Consider the following 27972-nt stretch of genomic DNA (forward strand, 5'->3'; position numbering starts at 1 on the left):
GTAACTAATGAACTTATCCTCTGCAGAGGTAACTATGTGTTTTCCTTTCCTGTGGCGGTCATCATGACAGTTTAATCATAGCGCTTGGTTTTTGCGACTGCACTTGAAACGTTCAAAGTTCTTAATTTTCCACATTCCAGATGGCTACCTCATGAAGCTGATTGAGAGAATGACAAGTGTGCAAAGCTGTTAAGACAAAGGGTGTCTCCTTTGAAGAATCTCATAAAATATTTAGATTTGTTTTACACTTTTTTGGTTACATAATTCCATGTCTTCACTATTCTACAATGTAGAAAATTGTAAAAAAAAAATCCCTCAAGTACCGTAGGTGTCCAAACTTTTGACTGGTACTGTAAATTAGATATATGCATTCCAGAGTGTCCCTAAAAATAATTAGCCCAAAATAACAAATGGCAAGCTATCTATATTTTAATGAGTCAAACAATCATTCACAAACTGATCCCATAAAGCAAGAATTACATTTTGGGGAAGGTCATTTGGCAAATCATGATCAATGTATTGACTCCTGAGAACTATCAGGCATAAGATGGGGAGAATAAAATATGATCTCAAAATGCCCTATTTACATATACTTTCAGTACCAGATCCAACATGTTCATCTAAAACCTACAACATTTGGTCTAGAGTAAGGGGAGGAAAGTCAACATTGGTTTAGCATATTCTGCGTTAGTTCAAATTTACCTGGATTGAATCCCAAACGTAAACAGTACTTCAATGGAGTTCAAGGCAGTAACATACAAAGCACTGAAAACATCCCACAGTAACAATTAGTCCTGTCATTTATTTTGCCAGGATTTTAAAATGTTCTTATCAAGAAATTGAAAATATAACTGATAAAAAGCTTAACCTGATCTCCCAACACTGAAGCAAAAAAAGCTAAATACAATCCCAGTGCTACGCAAAAAGAACAAAAACTTTTGTACATAAGTTTTATTAAGTTGAACTTTTCAAAAAAGAAATTGCTCTTCTGGTATCAAAATGAAAAATGTTTGTTCCACATAACATATTTTTTTATATCCATACCGGATGGGGTGTTTGTGATTAAGGCTCGTTGCCATTGAGACTCTTCTGTTGTTCGGTCCTGCTCCTGCGAAGCATGTCTATGTGCTTGGCTCTCATCCATCCATCTCGGGAAAGGGTGGTCTGTCCCAAACTTAAGGAGAGCAACCTGGGGACAAACGTTATGCCGATTTAGCTACAGAAAATGATTGCTTAACTTGAGGAGCATGTTATGCTGAATTAAGACATCAGGATAAGCATGGCTGAATAACTTCCCACGTACCTTGCGACGACAAGCATCCTATGCAGGTCCTCTGCGGTGACGCTCTGGGGGTCATCTTTGCGCATGTCAACAAAGTCATCCTCAACTGCCTGTGGAAAACAGTAACAAGACAACTGATTAAGATTTAACAAAAATAAGAAACAAATTAGGCTCATTTCTATAGAAAATAGAGGGAGTGGTCAGAGTAACCACAGGTCTTGTAAACCTGATACCTTACCACGACATAAAACAAAACCTTGACTGAGCTTAACTATTCAATATTGCATTCAGCATCGAAGCTGGGTTCATAACAAAGGCTGGAAATCTGAACAATCAAAAGTAGCATTCACCTTGGTGACCTCATCAGAGATGCTGTAGTCGAGGGTACGGGCCAGACTCAGGTACACACGGAACTTGTTAATCTGTGAGGTGAACTGTGCCATGTGGATGGTAGTGAGATACTCCTCCATGTTGGGTGGGGTCACTTGGGGCTGTAGGGGCACCTGGCAGTCTGACTGTGGAATGGGAGCAGAGATTCTATGATAAACACATCACACGGGGGGGGGGGGGGGGGGGTTATTTCCTGTAACGGCCAGAAAAAGATTCAGACCATCCAGTCAATGGGAGTGTGGCAAATATGTTGACGAGGTATTTGCGGGAAGTCCTCAAGTCGAGGGCTTGATTTCAAACCTCTGGTGCTGGTGAGCACTGGTTCACTTAAACCCGAGTTGGGTGTGTGTATATTGAACTTCAGCAGCTCATTTCACATTCGCAACACGGCACTCATCATCGACAAGGAAGATGAACTTGTGACCATCTGCTCCCACAGTTGTTTATGACACATTCACCCTGCCCTTCACTGTGGCGTGGCCTGATAGACGGCCCAATCCCGACGCCTCTGGCCAGGATTGTCCCGGTGGCACAGCTGCAGCCATAGCAACTCCATTCCACCAAACACACAGAAATAGCACACAGCGCATTCCTTTGGCCGTTTGCAACACAGTGAGGCCAAGTTCTAAAGCCAGACCACGGCGCTGCTAGGGGGCTGGGGGGAGACCAATGGGCAGCGAGATGGGGGCAGCATGATGGCGCTGGTTGGAAACAACCCCATGGCATTTGACACGTGTCAGTCTCCTGACATCCTGGCTGAAACCTAACCTCTGCACGCACGCGGACACACACACACACACACACACCCCTCTTACGCCCTCTGGTGTGTGGGCCTTGCCTCCTCAGACCTTCTTTTTGTACTCACCGGCAGCAGCGATCGGCCCTCTGATGTGACGAGCACGTTAATATTGCAGGGGAATTCCATCTGGTGGTAGCTGAAGTCATAATCAACCTTCTGCCAAGAGATCAGGTTCCCCAGGGCAGTGATGTTCCGCACACCTACAGCACACACGGATATCTATGGACATCTCGCCACGGCACAAAGCTATTTCCAACGGATTTACATGACATTGCACTACCGCAATTGGTAAACCAAATGAATGCATTAATATACCCCGGACTTCGCACACGACAGCTAGAGGCACTCCCGATACATGCTGCGCGCTCGTCTTAAAAATGTGCTCCCAGTCGCCGTAGTTATTTCGCGCTGCCCAGGAACAACCCCTTGTCCCTGCCACCTATCCCCACTTGTGGAGATCTGAGCGGATACAACAGGTACAAGCAATGTGGAAAATTCCACATAGCCTATCAGAGGGCAAGGTGGAGCAATCGCCACATTATGAACACCTATCAAATCCTCTCAGATCTACACAAGTGTCCGAGCTTAAAAGTTGTTTCTGGGCAGGGCCTCAGTTTCTTTCCCTAGTGGCTCAGGGCCAAAGCCCTAGTTGCGGCCAGTAGTTCACAGTGCCCCCTCTTACCTGAGCTGTCCAGTTGACCCTGCTCCAGCTGCGTCTCATCAAGGAAGAGGGAGGTGTTCCTGGCCAGCTGCAAGGCTCCACTCACCAGCCGGTTGGCCACATAGTCCTTCTTAGGCACCAGACGCATGCTGTTCATTGTGTGGAGGCTCATACTGAGACGGTATGACTACCGGGGAGAAGAAAAACAGTAACCAAAGTTACTTTAACGTACATCAATAAACTGTCTGCCGGTTCAAGTCTTGTAATGCATGTTGTGCGATAGGTTATATTCATGCAATGTACACTACATGACCAAAAGTATGTGGACACCTGTTTGTCAAACATCTCATTCCAAAGATCACAGGGATTAATATGGAGTTGGTCTCCTCTTTACTGCTATAACAGCCTCCACTCTTCTGGGGAGGCTTTACACTAGATGTTGGAACATTGCCGCGGGGACTTGCTTCCATTCAGCCACAAGCGCATTAGTGAGGTCGGGCACAGATGTTGAGCAATTAGGCCTGGCTCGCAGTTGGCGGTCCAATTCATCCCAAAGGTGTTCAATGGAGTTGAGGTCAAGTTTTTCCACACCTATATCAACAAACCACTTCTGTATGGACCTCGCTTTGTGCACGGGGGCATTGTCATGCTGAAACAGGAAAGGGCCTTCCCCAAACTGTTGCCAGAAAGTTGGAAGCACGGAATCGTCTAGAATGTCATTGTACGCTGTAGCGTTAAGATTTTCCTTCACTGGAACTAAATGGGCCTTGCCCTAGACCATCATTGGTCTTGAGACTGGTGTTTTACGGGTACTATTTAATGAAGCTGCCAGTTGAGGATTTGTGATGTTTCTCAAACTATCTATTCTGGTTAGAGCCCGTTTGTGCTGTTCTGTGAAGGGAGTAGTACACAGCGTTGTATGAGATCTTCAGTTTCTTGGTAATTTCTCACATGGAATAGCCTCCATTTATCAGAACAAGAATAGACTGACGAGTTTCAGAAGAAAGGTCTTTGTTTCTGGCCATTTTGAGCCTGTAATCGAACCCACAAATTTTGATGCTCCAGACACTCAACTAGTCTAAAGGCCAGTTTTATTTCTTCTTTAAATCAGAACAACAGTTTTCAGCTGTGCTAACATAATTGCAAAAGGGTTTTCTAAAGATCAATTAGCCTTTTGTAATGATAAACTTGGATTAGCTAACACAACGTGCCATTGGAACACAGGAGTGATGGTTGCTGATAATGGGCCTCTCTACACCCATGTAGATATAAATAAATAAAAACATTTAAATCAGCCGTTTCCAGCTACAATAGGCATTTACAACATTAACAATGTCTACTCTATTTCTGATCAATGTGATCTTTTTTTTCTCCCCCATTTTTAAAATAACAAGGTTCTCTTTCATAAACAAGGACATTTCTACGTAACCCCCAAACTTTTGAACGGTAGTGTGTGTTTACAAGCAAATTTCACTCTGGGATATGTATACATTCAAACCGTCAAACTCCAAAGCCACTCCCCTCAGATTTGGAACAACCCTCAAGCCCATGGATCCCTAATTGTCATCCTAGAGTTCTACAAAGTGTGCCTTCTTTCACTATTGCCAGACTCTATTCTAATACTTACCTTACGTGGAAGGATAAATTCATTTAGTCATGACAAATGAAGAAACTGTACTGCCATACTTCTGTCTGGAGTTACTGTTCTACTCAAATTGTAATCTCAATTACTAGTGGCACCCAAAACGTGCTGCGACATCTCAATTCAAAATCTCAAACAACAGACAAACCAGTTGATTTAACGCGGGCCACGATAAAGAATATTAACTCACACAAGGCACCAGCTGTTGGACGATCTGATAGAGTCGCTCTGTGTAGGAGTTGAGCGGGCAGCCACTCAGATTCAGGGTGAATTTACCCAAAGGCAGGACATCCCGCCTGGTATACCTGTGAATACAGAGACCCACACAATAACTATCAGGAACCACCTTGAGGAGCTTGTTACAATAAAGTGTAGCGGTGGTACTTACTATGCACTACAGACAAGTCATAAATAGAGAAATGAAAATAGACATCGTATATCTCTGGCATGGTTTCACCGAACCCAGATTAAGCCTCGTCCTGGGTTCAAAAATCATTCTCAAATGGAGAACGTCCACTAAATTGTTTTAGGCCAGGAGTAAGCTCACGCTGGGTTTTGGGAAACCATCCCTTTGTGTATGGAGGGCACACGCACACGTTAGAGATGAGGTGCAGTAAGAGGTACTCGGCAGCCAGTCCGTCTCCCAGAAGAACGTGGGTGAGGTAAGCGAGCAGCTCTGCCCTCACCGATGCCATCTCAACCAGGAAAGAGGATACAACTGAGAAGGGGGAGACACAAAAGTTTAAAACAGACACTCCACATAACAGTTAAGGAACCCTATAATTTGATTTTTTTTGTTTTTAAAGCATACAAAATCAGGTCCAAATTCAGATTTTTTTTTGCATAAATCATTAATTGATGTCAGTGGGAGAAATGCACCGCCCCTCAGTGAAGACAAGTAAATGTATATTGTGATGTGTCCCAGTCTTACAGGCGCTTTGGTCCTCTGTGGGAGCAGAGGGCAGAAGAGGGTTGTTGTGTTGCAGGGGGCGGGCGTACAGCATGTGGAGACGGGGAACCAGGGAAGCAGGGGGGTCATGAGCTCTCTGTTCCTCTGGAGTCTCCATACTCTCGGTGGGGTTTAGCAGCAACAACGAGGGGTCTCTGTGTGGATACACAATGCTGTGAGCAATACGGATGCACAAAACACAACTAAAACAAGGGGCCTCCTGGGTGGCGCACTGCATCGCTGTGCCACAAGAGACTCTGGGAAGGAGCCCAGGCTAAACCCTCCCTAACCCGGTTTGGCCGGTCGGGATATCCTTGTCTCATCGCACACTAGTGACTCCTGTGGCGGGCCGGGCGCAGCGCACGCTGACCAGGTCGCTAGGTGCACGGTGTTTGCTCCGACACATTGGTGCGGCTGGCTTCTGGGTTGGATGCGCGCTGTGTTAAGAAGCAGTGCGGCTTGGTTGGGTTGTGTTTCGGAGGACGCATGGCTCTCGACCTTCGTCTCTCCCGAGCCCGCACGGGAGTTGTAGCGATGAGACAAGATAGTAACTACTATAGATACCACGAAATTGGGGAGAAAAAGGGGGGTACATTTATATATATTTTAAATGATTTAAAAAATAAAACTACATTTAAAAACAAAATCAAGCGCCTTACTTTTCTTCGCCCAGCACAGTCAGGACTGGGTTGACGGAGAGAATCCCGTAGATCTCCAGTGTGTCGTTCAGTTTGAAGCTGTCCAACCCCTCATAGACCTGTCAACAGAGCACCTGGTGAGTCCGAGTCAAATGGGATCTCTGGAATCACTTGACTATTCTGACACACAAATAGGCTAGTTACAGAACCCAGGCAAAATATAATACAAATCAACCACTGGACAGGCTAGGCCTGAAAATCACCCAGGATGATTTGGTTTCTTTTACCTTCACTAGACAGGCTGGGCCCCTCTCCCCCGGCAGGGGAAAGTTGAGGTCCAGATGGGAGGAACAGTCTGAGGGGGCAGTTGTCTGGCTGGAGGGGGCTTCGGTCTCCTGCCGCTTGGAGTCCCCGTTGCCATGGGGCTCTGTAAATAGAAGAGAGAACGGTTGGTATAGAAAGTTGTGTTTATGCCGTGACACTGTGGCAGATAGTGGTAAATTGCATCATTCCATCATTGCGCCACACGATCACAAGCAGGAGTTAGAACACCGATTATGCTTTTGGTTTCTCGCCATCGAAAAACACAGAAAGAAAATCGAAGATTACAAACTGGCTTTATTTACCACAGTGTGGAAATACCGATAGCCCCTCTTGATGAAGAGAGTTTCTGAAACATGGAGGAGTCCTCCTTTGCTGATGTGAAGAAGAAACTGAAGGAGTCCTGCGAGGATACGGACGGAAAAAGGTTGCCCATATTTTCAAGAGCTGAGCAATTTTATTTGTTTTATTTATTAAAATGTACTTGTTTATTTAGACAATTGAATGTATTTGTTTAGGCTTGGCCTATTTAGTAGGCTATTTTTGGGGCCCACTAACTCACTCATTTGTGGCCCTGGATCAAAATAAATAAGACATTCTTTCTGATAGTCTAATAAAACTTCTTCAAAAAAAGTTTTAAAAAGTTAATCTTCTCAATAATTTGTGACATTATGGTTACAATGAAGAATGTAAACGAAAGAAATCAAATAGATCCTATTCAAAATCAGATTCGTGTTTAGGAGCTGTAATTTTCCCAATTTTTTTTTACATGAAAAAAACATCACACAATGATCAATGACATCACACCTGCTCAGCTCCACATGCTCACTCCCCCCCCCCCCCCATCTTCAGCATGACTCTCCACCACATGGCACCATTTTGTTCCTCTCCGTGGCCCACGCACTTTCAACATTTAGATAATAAAGCCTTTGACCTTTCCGTCGTGTTAATGGAATATCGGTTGATTTCCACTTAAGTATACATTTTTTCTCTCTCAAGATGATTGACAAGAAAAGTATATCCTCCAACCCGTCGGGTAATCTCACTGCACGCACCTTCATATACCACGTCTTGAAGTGCACTGACAAGACAGATTAAACAGCACATTTCCATTGTAATACTTCTGACAGACAACTTTCTAACTCCGCCCAATAACTTTTACACTTTAGAACATTGCGAGGCGGCATGGATTATTTTAACCTAATGGAAAATGAACCTGGTAATCTAATTTAATTGACTGCCGACCTCAGACCTGTGGGTTTAACCTTCTGAATGAATGATTATACTCAAGGGGGAAAAAGCTGATTTATGGAGTTCCGAGAGTCAATCCATTACCCAACAAAATAACAAATTGATTTAGCCTAAATGCTTATGCTTATTATTCCGCTTTTCCTGCATTAATTAATTTGTCTGCATGTCTATTCAACACTTGGCTGAACAGAAACAACGCCTCGATATATATTGTCTTCCACAATGCGGCACACTGACAACTCAAATTGCTTTGAAAAGAGCCTTCCAATACAGCGAAAGCTACTAAAAACTAAACTTTCATCACTCTTGATTTCTTCAAATTGCTTTTCAGGAAAAAGACGTCATCCAACGTGCGTGGTCGCAGGCTGGCTTCTCTCTGACACCACAAAATCCATCTGTAGGTGACGCTTTATCCTTAGGAACCATATAGTGATCTAGTGAAGAGTCGGCTGTTTGCTTGCTTCCGAGGAGAGTGTGGCCTCCGACGCAATCGAGGAACTCAACAAGATTCATAAGTATTTTTTCCACAAAAGCTGGCAAACGCTTATTTTATCTGCAGTTCTGAGCTGGGAACTGTCCCACTCCATGGTAAATAGCACCCTCTCCACGAGCACCCACTCATATTTAAACTATATATATGTTTTATCTGAATCCACATGTCAAGTGTAATTGCGGCATTGTATTTACCCAAGTTCCCTCAACTCTGGGACCACCCGCCAGCTGATTTTTTTTGCCCGATGCAGGACTCAAGTGCAAGAGGAGAGAGACTCTCGGACAGAAAAATTCCCACCTCCATTAATTTACAAAGGGTTAGTCTAATAGCTCGGCTAGGTGAGAAAAATCCCCCAATTTGTGCTACAGTTTAGGATACAGATCACCGACTGACCTATTTTAAAGTGCCAAAAAGGGCCAACTTGAAATGAAATCAAGGCTGAAGTCCTCTAAGGTTCTACATTTCTAACACAATATCACAGACCTGATTTTCCCTCACAAAAAAAATGCATCAACCCCTAAAAATGTTAATTTATTATAATCCACATAATAATTCAAACAAAATGAGCTGTAGTGAGAGAGACTGGGAATGCTGAAGATGATCAGAAATAATGTGTCTTTAACCAGTCTTTATAGTATCTTATTTTGAACGAAAGCCACAAATGAGTGACTAAGTCAGAACCTACGCGGAAAAATAGTCCACGGTTCTGAAACCATCTTCAGGGCACTATTGAATTGGAGCCTTTCCCTATATGTTACTTTGTGCACAATAGCGAATTGAGGAGAGCCTAAACAACTTAATTAGGTCTATAAATCAATAGCCTATCTTAAAATGCGCCTGGCTTTATAAACCATCCATATCTTCAGGAATAAGACAGATCCTGCTTCTGTTGCCTGTTTGAATGTAATAGCCTACTGATTCCGTGAGCACCAAGCCACACGCAACATCAAAATGTTGGATAAAGCAATTTCACAAATCCGGCTGTTTAAAAAAAAATCATTGCTATGCAGTAATAAAAGGCAGAAAAATAATATGCAAGCAGCTCTCGCGCCTCTACCCTCCTTGTTCTTTATCTCCTTATTGTTATGACAATTATGATCACTATTATAATAAGTCATGTCTTCACGCATTTTATAACCACCACTGAGCTGTAGGCCTAAGAGCGCATCCTGTTCAGCCTCAATGCCATAAGAGTTCCACCTAGTCGACAGATATTTAGGAGACCTCATATGTTGTCCAAACAGTGAAGAGTTCCCAGTAGGTGCATCGATTATAGAAAAAGGGTAGCGAGTCAGTGGTTCCTGCGCCACCTCCTTTGGAATTGAATTGTTTTTATATGATCAACCCATAAATAACCTCGACCTATACGCAACAGTAGCTCGAGCTTCTGACAAGGATTTTACACGAGGCCTAATTCACACGATATGCCCGGAAATACTAATAACCACTAGGCTAATAAATAAATCACATTTTCCTTACAACTATTTAATTAACTTATGTTACTTCAAGTTATCCATTTGGTGCGCACACAAAAGCGATTTAGAGTTGAACGGGAGTGTCGAGTGTGTTGATATAAACGGTAACACTATCAAAATTCCTCTTTCAGCCCGGCAGAATGCTGTATGATTCAGTGCATTGCCAATCACATCACTCTCAAATATAAGAATTGGGGGCCTCCTGAGTGGTGTAGTGGTCTAAGGCACTGCATCACTACAGATCCTGGTTCGATCCCAGGCTGTGTCGCAGCCGGCAGCGACCGGGAGACCCATTTGGCGGCGCACAATTTGGCCCAGCGTCATCCGGGTTAGGGGAGAATTGGTTAAATAAACATATCAGGCAATAATTAAGAGCATCCAGCAGAGTTCACAGCTGGCGATGCCTCAACTGCAGGCCGGGTGTTACGTTACAGCCTTATTCTAAAATGTATTAATCTACACACAATACCACGAGGACAAAGAAAAAAACATTTTTTAATTAAAAATATAAAAACTGAAATATCACATTTACATAAGTATTCAGACCCTTTACTCAGTACATTGTTGAAGCACGTAGCGATTACAGCCTAAAGTCTTCTTAGGTATGACGCTACAAGCTTGGCACACCTGTATTTGGGGTGTTTCTCCCATTCTTCTCTGCAGATCCTCTCAAGCTCTGTCAGGTTGGTTGGGCTGAGTTGCTGCACAGCTATTTTCAGGTCTCGCCAGAGATGTTGGATCGGGTTCAAGTCCAGGCTCCGACTGGGCCAATCAAGGAGCTTGACACTTTTCCCGAAGCAACTCCTGCGTTGTCTTGGCTGTGAGCCTAGGGTTGTTTTCCTTTTTGGAAGTTGAACCGTCACCCCAGTCTGAGGTCCTGAGCGCTCTAGACCAGGTTTTCATCTAGGATCTCTCTGTACTTTATACCGCTCATCTATGCCTTGATCCTAACTAGTCTTTCAGTCGCTGCCCCTGAAAAACATCCCCACAGCTTAATGCTGCCACCCCCATGCTTCACACCATAGGGATGGTGCAGGTTTCCTCAAGATGTGACGCTTGGCATTCAGGCCAATCTTGGTTTCATCAGACCAGAGAATATTGTTTCTCATGGTCAGAGTCCTTTAAGTACCTTTTGGCAAACTCCAAGCTGGCTGTCATGTCCCTTTTACTGAAAAGTGGCTTCCGTCTGGCCACTCTACCATAAAGGCCTGGATGGAGTGCTGCATAGATGGGAGAACCTTTCAGAAGTTCAACCATCTCCACAGAGGAACTCTGGAGCTCTGTCAGAGTGACCACTTGGTTCTTGGTCACCTCCCTGAACAAGGCCCTTCTCCCCCGATTGCTCAGGAAGACCATTGACGGTTCCAAACTTCCTCCATTTAAGAATGATGGAGGCCCTTGTGTTCTTCGGGACCTTCAATGCTGCAGACATTTTTTGGTACCCTTCCCCAGATCTGTGCCTCGACGCAATCCTGTCTCGGAGCTCCACGGACAACTCCTTCAACCTCATGGCTTGGTTTTTGCTCTGAAATGCACTGTCAACTGCAATCAAGTTGTAGAAACATCTCAAGGATGATCAATGGGAACAGGATGCACTTGAGCTCAATTTCGACTCACAGCAAAGGGCCTGAATACTTGTGTAAATAAGGTTACTGTTATTAAAAAAAAATTCACAAATTTCTATAAACATGTTTTCGCTTTGTCATTATGGGGTATTGTGTGAAACTCCCCAAATACAGGTGTGCCAAGCTTGTAGCGTCATACCCAAGAAGACTCAAGGATGTAATCGCTGCCAAAGGGGCTTCAACAAAGTACTAAGTATAAGGTCTGAATACTTTTATAAAATTTGCAAAAACGATTTTCCATTATGGGGTATTTAATCATCCATTTTAGAACAAGGCTGTAACAAAATGTGGAAAAAGTCACGGGGTCTGAATACTTTCTGAATGCACTTTAAAAAGTATTCAGACCCCTTGAATTTTCCCACTTTGTTACGTTACGCGCTCCGTTGCATCAGTCGGTCTTCACTTGTAGCCTGCTTCGAAGCTGCAATGTCTGCGAGAAGGACCCGAACACGTGATGGGCATTGGCTAATAACAATTGAGATACCTGGCAATTGGCAGCAGAGAAGGAAATGTACTACTGAAAAAAGTCAGACCATTTGGAACACAACAAATACAACAATAGTACAGGAAAGATTATAAACAGCATTCATGACTGCAATTTAATCAGCCAACATGCAGTTCATTTGTTGTTTAATTATTCAAGGCTCCCTACGTTACTTATGTTTTTATAACTAAAACGCTTGAATGAAATGATCAGACCAAAGGACGAGGACACAACAGTTCACCTGACAAGACGAACGCCTGACATTTCTAACTCAATATCACAGACCTCATTTGCCCCGACGAAAGTTAAATCAAAGCCCAACCAACAAAACTAGCGTATAATAGGTCATGACGTATATACACTGTATATCCAATGGAAAGCATACAGTATTTGTTCACCATTTTCATTAATAAAAGAAGGATAAAAAAGACTAGATGGAGCAGACGTGCTCAACGATGCCCTCTGGTGTTTCAAATGAGCATTAATGGCAAAGCACTGTGACTCAGCGAAGCATAACACAGCATACTATTCTGCGGAATGATGCAACTTTAAAAATGAGGAACCACTGTAGTGCTGCTGAAACTGAGTCTTCAAGGGTCATAACCAGCCAGGGTCATGCCCACTAGGCATGAAAATAAGAAGAAAAAAAATAGTCCAAACAGGGGAGGTACTATCTGAATGCATGTCGGGTTTTATTTAAAAAGTTTTGCTACAGTGTGCCCTAACGAACACGTCTCAAACATGCATCCAAGTAAAGCAGTTCGTAAGGGGTGTGTACCCACCTGTGTGGGGTTCTCTCTGCTTCTGGGGTTGTGTGTCCATGTCGTCGTCCTCTTCGTAACTGCGCTTCTGTCTGCTTGGGACATAGGAGGTGGATGGGACAACTCTTGCCTGACTAGAACAGCCATAGCTGTGTGGCAGAGTTAAGAACAACTCCATAGCTTGAGACAGCTATTTAGGCAAACCACTGCACCTACACAAATAGTTAGCAAGATTCTGACTCATTTCAACAAACATGGATAATCACAGAGCATACTGCATAATCATATTCATAGACTCAAAGCCAAATTTGGAACAAAATGTCAGAGGGGGATAAGCCCCTCTTTTGGCAGACAGCCAAATTAAAATGCTTTGTTGAATATACAGTGTATTATTCGGGAAGTATTCAGACACCTTGACTTTTACCACATTTTGTTAGGTAGTCTTTTTCTAAAATGGATTAAATTGCCCCCCCCCGCTCAATCAATCTATACACAATACCCCATAATGACAAAGCAAAAACAGGTTGTGTGAAATTTTTGCAAGTGTATTAAAAATAAAAACTGAAATTTCACATTTACTTAAGTATTCAGACCCTTTACTCAGTACTTTGTTGAAGCACCTTTGTGATTACAGCCTTGAGTCTTATTGTGTGCCACGCCTGGGGAGTTTTTCCAATTATTCTCTGCAGATCCTCTCTAACTCTGTCAGGTTGGATGGGGAGCGTTGCTGCACAACTATTTACAGGTCTCTCTAGAGATGATCGATCGGGTTCAAGTCCGGGCTCTGCTTGGCCACTCAAAGAAAATCAGAAACTTGTCCCAAATCCACTAATAAGTTGTCTGTTGTCTTAGCTGTGTGCTTAGGGTCGTTGTCCTGTTGGAAGGTAAAGCTTCACCCCAGTCTGAGGTCCTGAGTGATCTGGAGCAGGGTTTCATCAAGGATCTCTCTGTACATCTTTCCCTCGATCCGGACTAGTCTCCCAGTCCCAGCTGGTGAAAAACATCCCCACAGCATGATGCTGCCACTACCATGATTCACCATAGGGATGGTGCCAGGTTTCCTGCAGACGTGACGCTTGCCATGCAGGCCAAAGAGCTCAATCTTGGTTTCATCAGACCAGAGAATCTTGTTTTTCATGGTCTGAGAGTTCTTCAGGTACCTTTTAGCAAACTCCAAGCGGACTGTCATGTTCCTTTTACTGAGTCTGGCCACTCCACCATAAAGGCCTGATTGGTGAAGTGCTGCAGAGGTGGTGGTCCTTCTGTAAGGTCCTCCCATCTCCACAGAGGAACTCTGGAGCTCTATCAGAGTGACCATCAGGTTCTTGGTCACCTCCCTGAACAAGTCCATTCTCCCCTGATTGCTCAGGAGGCCAGCTCTTGGAAGAGTCTTGGTGTCTCCAAAATTATTATATTTAAGAATGATGGAGGCCACTGTTCTTGGGCGCAGACATTTTTGTTTTGTACCCTTCTTCAGATCTGTGCATCGACACAATCCTGTCTCGGAGCTCTACGGACAATTCCTTCGACATCATGGCTTGGTTTTTGCCCTGACATGCACTAACAACTGTGGGACCTTATATAGACAGGTGTGTGTCTTCCAAATCAAGTCAAATCAATTGAATTTACCACAGGTGGATTCCAATCAAGTTGAAGAAACATCTCAAGGATGATCAATGGAAACAGGATGCACCTGAGCTCCATTTTGAGTCTCATAGCAAAGTGTATGAATACTGATGTAAATGGGATATTTCTGTTTCTTAATTTTTTTGAAATTAGCAAAAATGTCTAAAACCCCTTTTTGCTTTGTAATTATGGGTTATTGTGTGTAGATTGCTGGGGATTTTTTAAACATTTTAATCCATTTTAGAATAATGCTGTAACATAACAACATGTGGTAAAAGTCAAGGGGTCTGAATACTTTCCGAAGGCACTGTATATCACAGCAGAAAGAAAGGATATCTCTTTAGCCCAAGGGCTCTCTCCTGGAATAGGGACACAATAGAAGGTCTGTCTCTCTGCAGTCACAGTGTTTCTGGAGTTCAAATCCACCTGAAGAACACAGGTAATCAAGAGCAGTCACGTGAATTTGAATCTTAAAACACTACCACTCCTGGGTTTAAACTAAAATCTACATTGTAGACACCACTTGCATACTCTGTGTCAAAATGACCTGCCCTGACTGCCATGCAAAGGTCTAATACATTAGCTACACATCTTTCAAACTATGGCTGCTGCTGAACTTGGACAATGTTAGAGAGACGAGCTTACCCCACATTCTGTGACATCTTTGTACTTCCCACATCTCAACACCTGAGAAATGTCAGACAGACAACTAATGACTGGAGGAACAGAACAAGATTGGAAAAACGTTTTCCTACTTACCATATAGTTCCACCAATTACAGTAAATTGACTGCACTTTCAACAAGTACATAGACTATGAACTATCTACAAAACTAAAACTGGTTGTTTTCACAGGGCTAGGTGAAATGCACCTCGAACATCCTATAATTTCTCAGTCTCATTAGCAGATTCCAATGCAGGTAATTGTCAACAGATAACACTGACAGCAGGTGTCTGTGTAATATAGTGCATTCTGCAGCTACTGAAGCAAAGGAATGGAAGAGATTAAGGTCTTACATTGGCCTTGGTTGAGGGGTCCACAGTCTCATACACTCCCATGTAAAACTCTGGGTCAAACATGTCTTGGACCAAACAACGGAATTTCACAAGGCTGTTGGGCTTCAAGTAGTGCAATGGCACATCATTTAGGGAAGGAACCTGAAATGAAAACAAACAAAAATGTGTACAAAGGAAGGGTGTGCTGGATTCTATTTCCATTTAAGTGTTTAGTGTGCTGCTAGTTCACAGTGACCAATGTTAGTCAAATGAGAATAAATAGCATTCTTCAGAGACATTTTTAAAATGTCCATACCCAGCTATGAGATTCCTTTTCCTTCAGTTGCCCTTTGAAGTATTCCAACACTTTTGCTTCCCATTCTGGGTTAGAGTTGCTCTGGGCTGCAAGACAACAGAAGCGACAGACAAACCACATCCGCATTATGCATGCTGATCAGCAGAAAGTCACAGCGCCACAAACGGGAGACGTAAACATGTGTATTGACCAATCATAAGAAACAACCACCTATTATATATAACACAGAATAGAAATTCAACTAAATATGAATGACCTCCGAAAACACACGCCACACTTTTAAAGCAGTCCCATGTTAGCTAACATTAGTAAGTTATTCCAGTCTCATCAGTTTGTTGTTCTGGAAAATCAGCTGTTTTCAAACTCGTAACTAGCTAGCTAACTGTGGCTAGCTAGCTAAGTTCCTGAACCAGCATGGTCTCGCTAGCAGCACCTCTTCCATGGCATTTGTCTTCTTACCAAACATCGCTTCGACAACGCCCAATGGCTTGTTTATCCAATCGTGAGACGACGGCATTATTTACCAGTAAATCTTTTTTTGGAAGGCCGATAAAATAAACGACAGAGAATATCAATAGTTATTCCTCAATAACTTTTCTCTCTTTCTCTTTCTCTCTCTCCAGCAGCGCACAGCTCAGTCCGCGTTCACACTGGCGGGAACTTTGCGTCACTAGCCATGAGAACGCAACGCCCTCGTCGTCGCCGCTGCATCTTTTTAGGGATATTTTCGACAATATCTGTAATATTATTATATTTTAAATAATATCCATGTTACTCATGTTGACCGTCGACTGGAGAAGAAAGTCGATCAGAAACTTTGTGTTAAACGTTGTATTGTTTAATTGCAGTAGCTCAGCCACAGCAGTAGATGGCAGCACTGAATCTTACTCATATTTAATTTCGTTACCGGTCCATCATGACCGCAAAGAACTTGCGGGGACTCATTGAGCTGATTACAATCAGCACCAACTCAACGAGGAATACTTGACCTTATGACTTGTATTACAGATCAGTGAATTTATCCAAACGCCATCACTGAGAACCACGTCTGAGATCCGGTTGGGGAAGTTATGCTGCTCTGGCTGTAAAATAAGCTTGGCTACGTGTAATTTGGGGTGGCAATGGCTGATAGGAAAACCAATACTGTGCCAAATTCCAGCGCAAATTTACTGTTTTCTGCGGCACCGGAGTTCAATTTCAACCTACCTTTCATACCTGTCAGTCAGGCCAGTGGTCCGGCGGTGTTATCAGGAGGTAAGATAATGGCGAGGGCCACAGCAGGGCACTTATGACAAACATGACAGCTAACTCAGCTAACCTAGCTACTTCGCTGCCAACAAGCCCATTATACATTTGAATAATTGTAAATCCCTGCAGTTTAATAGATATCAAGATGTTTCTGTGGGATCTTAGTAAATCAAAATAATAATATTTGCTACAGCAGTGTCAGGTCAACAAAACTCATATGAACATAACCCTTGTTTCATCTGATTTGTCGTTAGTAAAGTCAGAGTTGAGGTTCTCAAAAGGGTGGGTTAACATTGGATTCTTGACATTGCTCACAGTTAGACTGTTGACGAGTTCAAATATACTGCAGTAAGTCAGTTGCTCAATATTTCTGTTATTTTTCCTAGATGATTCTGCAGATGTCGGAGAAGAAGACAGCTTTCTTGGCCAGACCTCTGGAAATGCCCCAGCACCATCCACATTCAGCTACTTCTCCAGTCCCGTGAACAGCAGTGACCCATTTGCCTCCATTGGACATCAGCCAGCATGTCCACCCCCAGCATCACTATCAGTAGCCCCCGTGACATCTGGACCAACCTCTGTCCCCATTGTTGCCAGCATGGCCCCAACACCCCCTATCCCACTAACCAACCCTAATGTGCCACAGCAATTTGGCAATGTTGTTTACCAGAACCCCATGGGAAGATACACTCCTCCCCCTAACACAGTGACCCCGCCCCCTCCACAAGCCCCCGATCAGAGTTATAATCCATACCGTCACACACCCCTCAGCAGCAGAGCCAAACCCTATATGCCAGCTCCAGAGGTCCAGTCACTATCCAGCCCACCGGTGCAGCAAAATCCCTACACTATGGGCTCTCAAGCGCCAACATTCCAATCGGCACCCTCCACATACACAAAGGTAAACAACAACTCCACTCTGTTTATTGCTTAGTAGTGAATGGTGTGAACCTCTTATTTTTAAGATGAATTAAACTACTGGCAATCAGGCTAATATAAGTGTCTCTAAATGTCTTATAGGAGAATTTAGCTTTTTTACAACCAAATCAGCATTTTGTATGGATTGTTGTAGATGGCTCCAGACACTTTGTTTGCGATTTGACTTGTTTTTGAGAAATCTTGCCCCAACCAGCGATTTGCTTCCTCATCCTCGTTGTGCAGTACGGGGGCTCTGAAAAAACATGAACAAATGCTCCAAAAACACCCAAATACGTCCTTTTAGAAAATGAAAAGCTCTCAGTAAAGTGATGCAGGTCTTTAGATGTTCTGCACGTGAAATTGTTTTATTCCGAACTTGATGCGTGACGTTATATTCCATTTTGTTGCGAAGTGAATTGCTGGTTGGGGTAAGTTTCTCAAAAACGAATGAAATTGCAAAGAAAATGTCTGGACTCTTCTATAACATGCCATTTACATCAAAAATAAAGATTTTGTTGTAAAAAATAAATAAGGCTAACTTTCCCTTTAACTCTCTCCTCAGCCCCCTCCCACACAGATTCAGGGGCCGCCCCCTATGACCCATCACTCCACCACTGCTGGAGCACTGGTTCCAGCCAATCAAATTATACAATATAACGTGTATGAGGCTGTCCAGCCTCACTGGTTCTTCTGCAAACAAGTGGAGTCCAAGAGCGTCTGGCTTCCCTTTAGTATCCTGGACTCCATTCAACTGGAGGAGATCTACAATTCAGGTGAGATGAATGATGTGATTTCTACTATTACATTTTTTTAATCATCAGAGCCATTTTATATTCTAGGTATCCAAGTTGACTTTGCATAGCTCTCTTGTTTATATAGGCCTAGATATTTGTAAAACATGTTTGTTTAAACAGAGCAATTTTGAAATATGTGGCGTGTTCATTAGGCACCAAACGTTGCACAAATGTTTTGAAACATTATTTGTTGCGCACCCTAGTAAACTCTACCGTAATTTATGCACACTCACAGATACATAATCATCTCACAAAAGTCTGTTGTCATTTTCTGTTTAGTTTTTCATTCATTTGTATGTTTAATGTTATGTCTAGCCTATCTTTTTCTTGTTAGTCTTTTCCTATCGCAATGCGTTTTCTTGTACGTAAAGCAAATATCTGAGAAGCAAACAATATCGAATCTAATATGATTACATTTTTTCATTCTCCTCCAGTGCAACCAGACCCTGAGAATGTGATTGTGTGCACAGAAGGAGGGCGCTATGACGTGCAGCTCTATGACCGCATACGTACAGCTGTATTCTGGGAGGAGGAACCTACAGAGGTGCGGCGCTGCACCTGGTTCTACAAAGGAGACACAGACAGCCGTTTCATCCCCTACTCAGAGGAGTTCAGCGAGAAGCTAGAGGTTGGTCCCATCAATGTAAAAAAAAAAAAAAAAAAAAAAAAAAAAAACAGGACCAGGGTCGTGTTCATTAGGGCACGCAATTGAAAGAAAATGTCCTGTGTTCGATTTCCATTGCAAAATGTTTTACTATATTTTACTACAGTGTGCCCTGAATGAACAAGACCCAGGGTTCACTGTTACCCAGATTAGAATACAGCTGAGCAATGGGGTGTGTTGGGTTTTAGCCCTGAAAGTGGACTGAGAGTTTAATATTCTGCCTGAGCCTTGCTTGGTTGGCTGTCTTCTCTATGTAGGGAGAATATAAGAAAGCGGTGTCAACCAACCAATGGCACCGTCGACTGGAGTTCCCATCGGGGGAAACCATTGTCATGCACAATCCAAAGGTATGTTTGTATGAGTTAATTTTACAATGCATAATTACCAGGTGTTTACTAAAATATTAAATAGTAATAACTTCTTTGTTTCTTTTGAAATTCATGAAAACAAGCACCAGGTAGTTTCCAATCGTGAACACCATATCATGGTTTTGAGTGGACTTTGTTGTTTTGCCGACCCAGACGCGACTGTACTTCTAGTTTGTGAGGAGGTTATTTTTGTCTTTCTACAGGTGATCGTGCAATTCCAGCCATCCGCCATGCCAGACGAGTGGGGTACAACCCAGGATGGACAGACCAGACCCAGGGTGGTCAAGAGGGGCATTGATGATGACCATGATGAAGTTCCCGATGGGGAGCTCCCTCAGGTGGATCACCTGGTGTTCATGGTGCATGGCATCGGTCCAGTCTGTGACCTGAGGTTTAGGAGCATGGTGGAGTGTGGTATGTGTGATCTATCGCTCTATCGCACATGGCTCATTAAGTCTCTATTATTGCCCAGCTCTATATTCATATCATATTATGGATGTTTGTTTATGCCATGAATGGTATAGGTTGTGGTATGTTCTGCCTGTCATGGTGTTTCTTACTATGCCCAGCAAATGCCCCTAAGGTGTATTGAATGTAACTGTGTAGAATATCCATTTACTGCTCCATACTGACCCAGATGGAGTATTAGAAATGTGTGTTGCTTGTGTTCACAGTGGATGACTTCCGGAGTGTTTCCCTGAAGCTGCTGCAGAGTCATTTTAAGAAGGCGCAGGACGAGTGTGTCATCAGTCGAGTGGAGTTCCTTCCTGTTCAGTGGCACACGGCCCTGCATGGGGACGCCACAGGGGTGGACAGGTGAGGAGACGAAAAAAGGCTCAGACTTTTGTTTCCACTTCCATGGCCCGGCTCCAGTGTCTCACTGGGCCGCGGATCTGCTCTGACTTGGGAGCCAAGGCCAGGCCACTGGTACTTTTCTGCTTGCGTTAACATAATGGCCAACTGTGAACATGGGTTAACAACTTCCACGCTTAACACCTTCTCACATTCTGCTCGCCCCAAGTCTTCAGTGTCAAGCTCCTGATGGAAAAGCAATTCCTGAAAAGTAACACTAGAGCTTATATTAACATACAGTGCATTTGGAAACTATTCAGATCCCTTGTTATACATGTTTTTACTTTACAGCCTTATTCTAAAATTGATTAAATAGTTCACTTTGTCATTTTGGGGTATTGTGTGTGTGGATTTATGAGGATATTTATTCCGTTTTAGAATAAGGCTGTAACGTAACAAAATATTGAAAAAGGGAAGGAGTCTGAAATCTTTCCGAATGTACTGTAAACATTGGCAACAAACGGGTGTGGGGTAAGTCTCAGGTGGAAGTGAACCATAATGGAATTTTAAGGACGTTCATACACGTAGGAATACGTCCTGTTCTTTGTGGGATAGGGAAATTATATTGTAACACGAAAAATCTGTGCTGACGTGAGCAGCAAGCTTTTACAAATGAAACCACACAATGGCTGTGTCTGAGAACATTACTAGCTGTCAAATCCTTGCTAATGCTTCCGCCTGTGGGAGGGACCTCAGATCCTGTCCTCCAATACGCTTCGAGAGGAATTGAGGAAACAAGGGTGGAGGAAGCAAGGATTTGAGCGCTTGTAAATCAGACACAGCCGATTTCTCCCACTCTGACTCAATCCATTTCCTACTGTTGTTTTAGGAGGATAAAGAAGATCACCCTGCCCAGCACAGGTCGTCTGCGTCACTTCACTAACGAGACCCTCTTAGACGTGCTGTTCTACAACAGTCCCACCTACTGCCAGACCATCATGGACACAGTTGCCCTGGAGATTAACAGGATCTATGCCCTGTTCATGCAGCGGAATCCAGACTTCACCGGAGGCGTCTCAGTATCCGGACACAGTTTAGGTACAAACAGCCAGACACCAAGGGCCACTTTTCTAGACCTAGATGAAATCTTAGTGCTGGCTTTAAAAAAAAAACTTTGTTCAATTGAGAATCTCTATTGAAAGTGCTTTTTAGTCCAGGACTAGACTTAATCTGGGTCCAGGACACCAGCCCCAAGTGTTCATACTTTTAGCTAAGTCATGTGAGAAAAATTTGGACAAACCTGTCTCTCTGTGTGTTTGCAGGTTCCCTCATACTTTTCGACTTGCTGTCAAACCAGAAGAATATGTCAACTGCAAATGGGGGCCACCCTGCAGGGAACAAACAGGTAATAGGTCCATAGCTATCCAAACATTTGTTTATTTCATTATTTCTGTGACACCTGAGAGTGTAACAATCCCTCTTCTCCTTAAAGCAGGTGGCTCCCCCTGCTGCTGCTACCTCACCTGCTGCTGTAGGGGAGGAGCCTAAGGAGGAAGGGGAGGAGTTTGCCGATCTTTCTGCATCGCTGGAACATCTTGGCCTTTCTGAGTACCAGAGCACTTTAGAACAGGAGAAGATTGACCTTGAATCTTTTGTAAGAACCCTCCCTGCGTGTCATGAACTCATATACTGTAGTTATTGATATTTACTTTCAATTCTAATGACCTATGTTCCCATTAAGCTGCTTCACAGAATAAATATCAGCGAGCACAGAGAAGCACAAGATTGAACTTCAGGGGAAAAGAAAGGGGGAGTTGTACAACTGAATGCATTCCTCATTTAATCCAACTCCTCTGAATCAGAGAGGTGCAGGGGGCTGCCTTAAATCGACATCAACGTCTTCGGCGCCTTGCTCAGGGGCAGAACGACAGATTTTTACCTTGTCAGCTCGGGGATTCAATCCAGCAACCTTTCGGTTACTGGCCCAATGCTCTAACCACTAGGCTACCTGCCGCCCCTACCCAACTTTCTAGATTTTCCCCGTTAGTTGACACTATCAACGTTTCCCTTTACTGTGAGAATTGTGATCGAATCAACACAATATTAGCCACTTTCAATGCAACATACCGAAACAAAACAAACAATGCTAGACTTAGTATGCAAAACTAACTATGCAAGAGATTGTAGGCAGAACGCATCGGAGTAGGATTATATTACATTGACAGGCACAACTCAGGCCCATACTCTACACAAACCGGTGCGCAATAACCAATCAGAGCTGCAGTAGGGCTATATGCAAATAGACCATTGCCACATATGGATCTGTGCCATTCACTTTGAACTGGACTGTGTTTACAGCACGAGCGGTCGTGAGTTAGTTGCACTTGTTTTTAGATCAAAGCGAGAGGTACGTGTAGCGACGTGCACATTTGTTCATATCCTTTCCTAGTTAGTGAGTTATTAGCCCAGTTATAGATCATTTGTAGTCAGCAATTGAGGAGTGATTGCTTCCTACAAGAGCACAAAATAGCTTTTTTTTTTGTCTTAAACGGACAGTGTTGTATTTTGAGACGGGCATGAATAAGCTAAGTAGCCAATAGGCAGAAGGTAGCATAATTTGTCTGATTCTCTGTAATAGTGGTATGGGAGTAATGATGCATTTTATTTTGTAAAGTGTCGATAAACAGGTTAATGTCAAGCCCTGCATGTTTTTTTCAAGTCTCATGGAATGTAGGCCTACATTGAACACCACACATTGGCTGCTACTGTAGGCTGAATGATAGAACAGCTATTTCCATGTTAAAATGTTATGAAATGCATTTTCTCCATAGTTTATGGTAGGCCACTCTGGTAGGCCTACATTATGATCAAGTAGCCACAGTAGCCTACTTGACCACTGTTAAAACTAACTTAAAGTGGGTGCAGCCTCTGTGTTCACAGTAAACGCACCCTGGAATTTGCACAACTTTCAAGTTTGCGCTCAGCAGGCCTGAAATTTGCTTATGGGAATATTGCAAATGTCATATTGCTTATGACACTTAAAGAGACATTGCACTCCAAAATAATCATTTGTCAGATGTTTTAAGACCTCAAATCGAGGTGAGTCCACATGCCACAGCATTGGTTGTGCAGATCCAGCTTAATGCCTAAATGATTCATATCTCAATTGAATGTAAAATGTAATTTTACGGTGCTCAACTTTAACATTTATTTTGGATTGTGTCTATAAGGATTTTGCTATATGGATCTACAAAACAAATGTCCTTGGGTAAAAAAAACACATTTGATGCCTGAAAATAACCGACTTTTGAGTGAAATTTCTCAGAAACGGAAAGTAAGTGATTCAATTGTATTACAATGCTTCCCTAGGCCATTTCCTAGAATTGGTGATTACAATCTATGGTCCAAGTCCCACTGTGAAATTACATCTGATTGATTAATTTCCTCTTTTCTATATTTTGTTAGCTTATGTGCACAGTTGAGGACCTGAAAGAGATGGGCATTCCATTAGGGCCAAGGAAGAAAATGGCTAAATTTGTCAAAGAAAGAGCAATTAAGCAGGTGAGCATTTAATCGTCTTTGTCTCTCAGACACCAGTGTTGTGTTCAACAGGAAGAAAAAGTTTTGAAATGGGCCGCTACTACCTGAACTTAGAATACAATTAGAATAGAACATTTGATCTATTCCAAAATGTTTCACTACAGTGTGCCGTACTGAACACAACCCAGTGATGGCTAAAACTTTGTCAACTGAACATAATCTTCTGTGTTCGTGTGCCTTCCATCTTCGGGACTCCTTTCGTCAGGCAACAAGTCAGGCAGCACAAGATAAGAAGGCAGCAGAAGTGAAGGTGACCAGTCAAGAGGTCGTCCCCGCCCAATTAAGTGAGTCTCTCCCAGGGCCCGGCACCTCGAAGCTTCCTGTTGGGGGGACTTACTCGTCCGTCCATGTGGATTACAACTACTTCAAAGTTGGCACTGGACAGGTAAGCCTAAAGAGGAGGAGCTAGCCAACAGCACCGCTAACACAATCACTTCAAACGGAAGCTGGAAAGACTGCAAACTTTCACAATTTTTCAATTGACATCTTTGTATATATCCATAAAAATGATGCCAGCTGATTCATGATTCGACTGGCTGAGAAACGCTGCCTGCCCCTCTTGTCTCCTCATGACACGTTCATTACTATGGGACAGCTGGAGATCAAAGCAAATGTAGGAGAGACCGACAGCAAATGGATACAAATATCCGCTGTTGAAAACTAAATGTCACTCTAAAAGTAATGTGAGATAATGTTTAGATGCTTTTTATTAGTGCCGATCAAGTTACACATCCGACACGCCTAAACAAAAGTAATGAAAAGCTATACATTTGTCAGCTAGCGCGGGTTTCTGCTGATCTGATTGAATCCTGACCCTACACCATGATGTCAGTGTGGAGTAACGACGTTAGTCTACAGCCTTTCTGGAATGTCATGCATAAGCATACATTTTCATCAGGGCTCATGTAAAAGCACTGTCTGGTGTTGGTGTTCTGCCCCATAGGTGTCGGTGGTGTATCACACTCTGGACTTTGAGCCAGTGAATTTCTTTGCCCTGGGATCTCCCATAGGGATGTTCCTCACAGTGCGAGGCCTGGAGAAGATCGAGGAGAACTACCAGCTACCCACCTGCAAGGGATTCTTCAACATCTACCATCCGGTTAGCCAATCCTCCTCACAAGTGTTCTGAGCGGAGTATGGGTGTGCATACAGATGACATACCGTATGTGACAGGATTTGCATCTGTCAGCTATAAAGCACATTGCGACAACTGTTTATGTAAAAAGGACTTTATAAATACATTTGATTGTTATTAACCATGTCATAGTTCAATGTGTTAAATTAAAGTAGATCAGGGTAGCAAATACATGAATTGAAATGGAAGGGTGTAATACATTTATTTTTCAAAATGTTAAAATATCTGTTTGCTCGAACTGTTTGTTTGAACTGTTTGTTTTAGCTGGACCCAGTTGCTTACAGGATTGAGCCCATGATCCTGCCAGACCTGGACTTGAAACCGGTTCTGATTCCACATCACAAAGGGAGGAAGAGGCTGCATCTCGGTAAGGAACTATAGATTCACCACCGGCTATTTTATCTTCAGATTTGTATTCTATTTATTACCATCGCCAGGTGAACCCTACTATTGTCATCACTGTCTCTTCCCATTTTGAAAATGACTAATCAGACCCTGGTCTCTGAGGAAGTGAACAGTGTTTCCCCTATATTTATTTAGCAGCGGTAGCCACCTTTGCAAAAAAAAAATATATTTTTTAAATGATATATATATATATATATCACTGAGTGTACAAAACATTAAGAACCATTTCCTAATATTGGGTTGCAACTCCCCCCCCCCCCCCCCAGTTTGCCCTCCAGAACAGCCTCAATTTGTTGGGGAATGAACTCTAAAAGATGTCAAACTTTCCACAGGGATGCTGGCCCATGTTGACTCTGTGTCCCACAGTTGTGTCAACTTGGCTGGATGTCCTTAGGGTGGTGGACCATTCTAGATACACATAGGATACTGTTGAGCTAGGAACACCCAGCAGCGTTGCAGTTCTTGACACAAACCGGTGCACCTGGCACCTACTACCATACTGCCACCACTGCTGGGGAAAAAAATCCTAGTGGAAACACTGGTTAATTACAAGAAGTAAATCAAATACAATGACTCAGATCTTGGCAGAGTGAAACCTCACCAACAGAACACAAAGAGCAGTCCTGGAAGACCAGGATTCCAAAGTGTAGTATGTTTAATTTGTCAGTGAGTTTTACAATCGTGGATTGTTTTGTGTGTGGCAGAGCTGAAGGAGAGTCTCTCCCGCATGGGTTCAGACCTGAAGCACGGCTTCATCAGCTCCCTGAAGAGTGCCTGGCAGACCCTCAACGACTTTGCTCGTGCTCACACCTCTAATGCCCAGCTGGCAGCCGAGCTCGCTATGGTGGCCAATCAGATCAAGGAGGAGGAGGAGAAGGAGAAGCATGCACACAGTGATGGTGAGTATAAGAGTGATTTTAAATAACTCATTAAATATTGCTCTTTCGGTTTATTTGGATAGGGCTTTGCTTTAAAAAACAACTTTATTTAAACGTCAAAACGTTGGCTAGTCGCAGAACACAGGATAGTGGAGAGTCCTGAGCTGCTGAGAGAAGAAGAGCCCCAGGTGAAAATAGGCATGCTGAACGGCGGGAACCGCATCGACTACGTCCTACAGGAGAAGCCCATCGAGAGCTTCAACGAGTACCTCTTCGCCCTGCAGAGTCACCTGTGCTACTGGTATGAAAATCAGCTCTGCTGCTTACTTTGGCCCTTTTTATGTTAAGGTGGAAACCGAAATGTTGATCAATGCGCACTGTTGAATACATTTCATGGCTGGATCATCTCCTTCTGCCCCTTGGGTACTCCATATGAGGTCATACTTGTATGTGGTTGTTTATAGCTGCTGTTTAGCCATATCATTTGATGAAAACGTTGTCATATTATTCTCAACAGCTTTACCTCTGATTTTGTACCTACTGCTTGATTGAGTTTTGAACCGGAGACTTAAGACCTGCTACAAGGCTTGGATTACGTTTTGTCTTCTCTCCACAGCTGATCTATTTTGAGTTGAGGTATTCTGGTTTGAAAAATAATTCAGTCTGCAGACATTGATTTATTTGTTCCTTTCTTTTCCCCAGGGAGTCTGAAGACACAGCCCTACTACTCCTGAAAGAGATCTACAAGACCATGGGGATAAACCCAGAACAGATTTTACATTAATGCAATGGATTGGTAACCTGGTGGGACCACTCTGATCGCTGCGTTCATTCCGTTTCACTGCACGTAAGTGAAATAGAATGGTGAATGCAGTGATCAGGCCCGGTTCCACCGGGGTTAGTGGATTGGTTGGAGTGAAAAATAAACCTTTCTGAAACCCTCATACTCCCCATCAGGTTTGTCCATGTCAATGCTTTTTGATTTGATATTGTATGTGGTTCTTTGTTTAGTATTAATTTTCATTGATTTTCTATTCTCATAGTCTATTGTATGAGGATGAATATGCTTGTAATATGCCCTTTCTCTTAAATTAAGAAAATAGATAAAATTAGTGGAATCCAATACCACTTGTTTGAAAAACATTTTATAACCTAAATTATAGAAATGGTGAGGTTTGCTGAACTATATGAAATTAAACATTTACAAGAGAAATCAAAGAAACTGCTAATTTAAGTATTTACCTCAAATGTATTTTATGTTTAACAGTAGCCGTAAAATAAACCATTTACTTTCACATTACTTGACTCTTATTTTCAGTCTTCGGTGCTTTTTATGTTGAATTTTTGTTGATTTGCTGCACAGGTAAGACTGCCACATATCCTCTTAAGTCTGGGTAGAAAAAGACAGCATTTACTTTCTGCTTTACGATTTTTTTGTGTGTTTTGGTTTGCTTAAATAGAG

At 43.0% G+C, this 27972-nt stretch overlaps 2 protein-coding genes across 3 annotated transcripts; one reads left to right on the forward strand and one right to left on the reverse strand.

Annotated features, from left to right (window-relative positions):
• Positions 1-411: 411 nt before the first annotated feature.
• Positions 412-16307, reverse strand: mcmbp (minichromosome maintenance complex binding protein). The gene is made up of 16 exons (XM_090236651.1): positions 16168-16307; positions 15709-15794; positions 15414-15554; positions 15043-15084; positions 14733-14823; positions 12793-12921; positions 6649-6788; positions 6383-6480; positions 5706-5878; positions 5369-5492; positions 4965-5079; positions 3154-3319; positions 2538-2671; positions 1633-1797; positions 1304-1392; positions 412-1189 (listed from the first exon to the last, which is right to left on the reverse strand). The coding sequence occupies exons 1-16, from the start codon at positions 16223-16225 to the stop codon at positions 1063-1065; spliced, it is 1878 nt and encodes a 625-aa protein (XP_090092777.1). The 5' UTR covers positions 16226-16307; the 3' UTR covers positions 412-1062.
• A 70-nt stretch (positions 16308-16377) lies between these two features.
• Positions 16378-27807, forward strand: sec23ip (SEC23 interacting protein). 2 transcript variants are annotated; one of them, XM_021607206.3, is made up of 17 exons: positions 16378-16962; positions 17343-17857; positions 18437-18647; positions 19103-19296; positions 19590-19679; positions 19904-20114; positions 20375-20516; positions 21382-21590; positions 21815-21897; positions 21985-22146; positions 23958-24053; positions 24298-24477; positions 25036-25191; positions 25492-25594; positions 26337-26531; positions 26643-26811; positions 27213-27807. In XM_021607206.3, the coding sequence occupies exons 1-17, from the start codon at positions 16830-16832 to the stop codon at positions 27292-27294; spliced, it is 2931 nt and encodes a 976-aa protein (XP_021462881.2). In that variant the 5' UTR covers positions 16378-16829; the 3' UTR covers positions 27295-27807. The 2 variants fall into 2 exon arrangements, with proteins under 2 accessions (XP_021462881.2, XP_021462888.2); XM_021607213.3 differs by having other exon boundaries at positions 16387-16962; positions 21988-22146.
• The last annotated feature ends 165 nt before the right edge of the window (positions 27808-27972 follow it).

Source organism: Oncorhynchus mykiss, chromosome 1, assembly GCF_057628025.1.
Source record: "Oncorhynchus mykiss isolate SJ-2025 chromosome 1, ASM5762802v1, whole genome shotgun sequence".
Lineage (NCBI taxonomy): Eukaryota > Metazoa > Chordata > Actinopteri > Salmoniformes > Salmonidae > Oncorhynchus > Oncorhynchus mykiss.

Bases quoted from the DNA above. Each gene is read 5' to 3' on its own strand.
- mcmbp (XM_090236651.1), bottom strand. From the start codon at position 16,225: ATGCCGTCGTCTCACGATTGGATAAACAAGCCATTGGGCGTTGTCGAA. The intron at 5,879-6,382 runs GTAAGGCGCTTG...GTATCCACACAG, and splicing joins ACTGTGCTGGGCGAAGAAAA to AGACCCCTCGTTGTTGCTGC. The intron at 2,672-3,153 runs GTAAGAGGGGGC...TGTGTGCTGTAG, and splicing joins GGGTCAACTGGACAGCTCAG to GTGTGCGGAACATCACTGCC.
- sec23ip (XM_021607206.3), top strand. From the start codon at position 16,830: ATGGCTGATAGGAAAACCAATACTGTGCCAAATTCCAGCGCAAATTTA. The intron at 20,517-21,381 runs GTGAGGAGACGA...CTGTTGTTTTAG, and splicing joins GACGCCACAGGGGTGGACAG to GAGGATAAAGAAGATCACCC. The intron at 24,478-25,035 runs GTAAGCCTAAAG...TCTGCCCCATAG, and splicing joins TCAAAGTTGGCACTGGACAG to GTGTCGGTGGTGTATCACAC.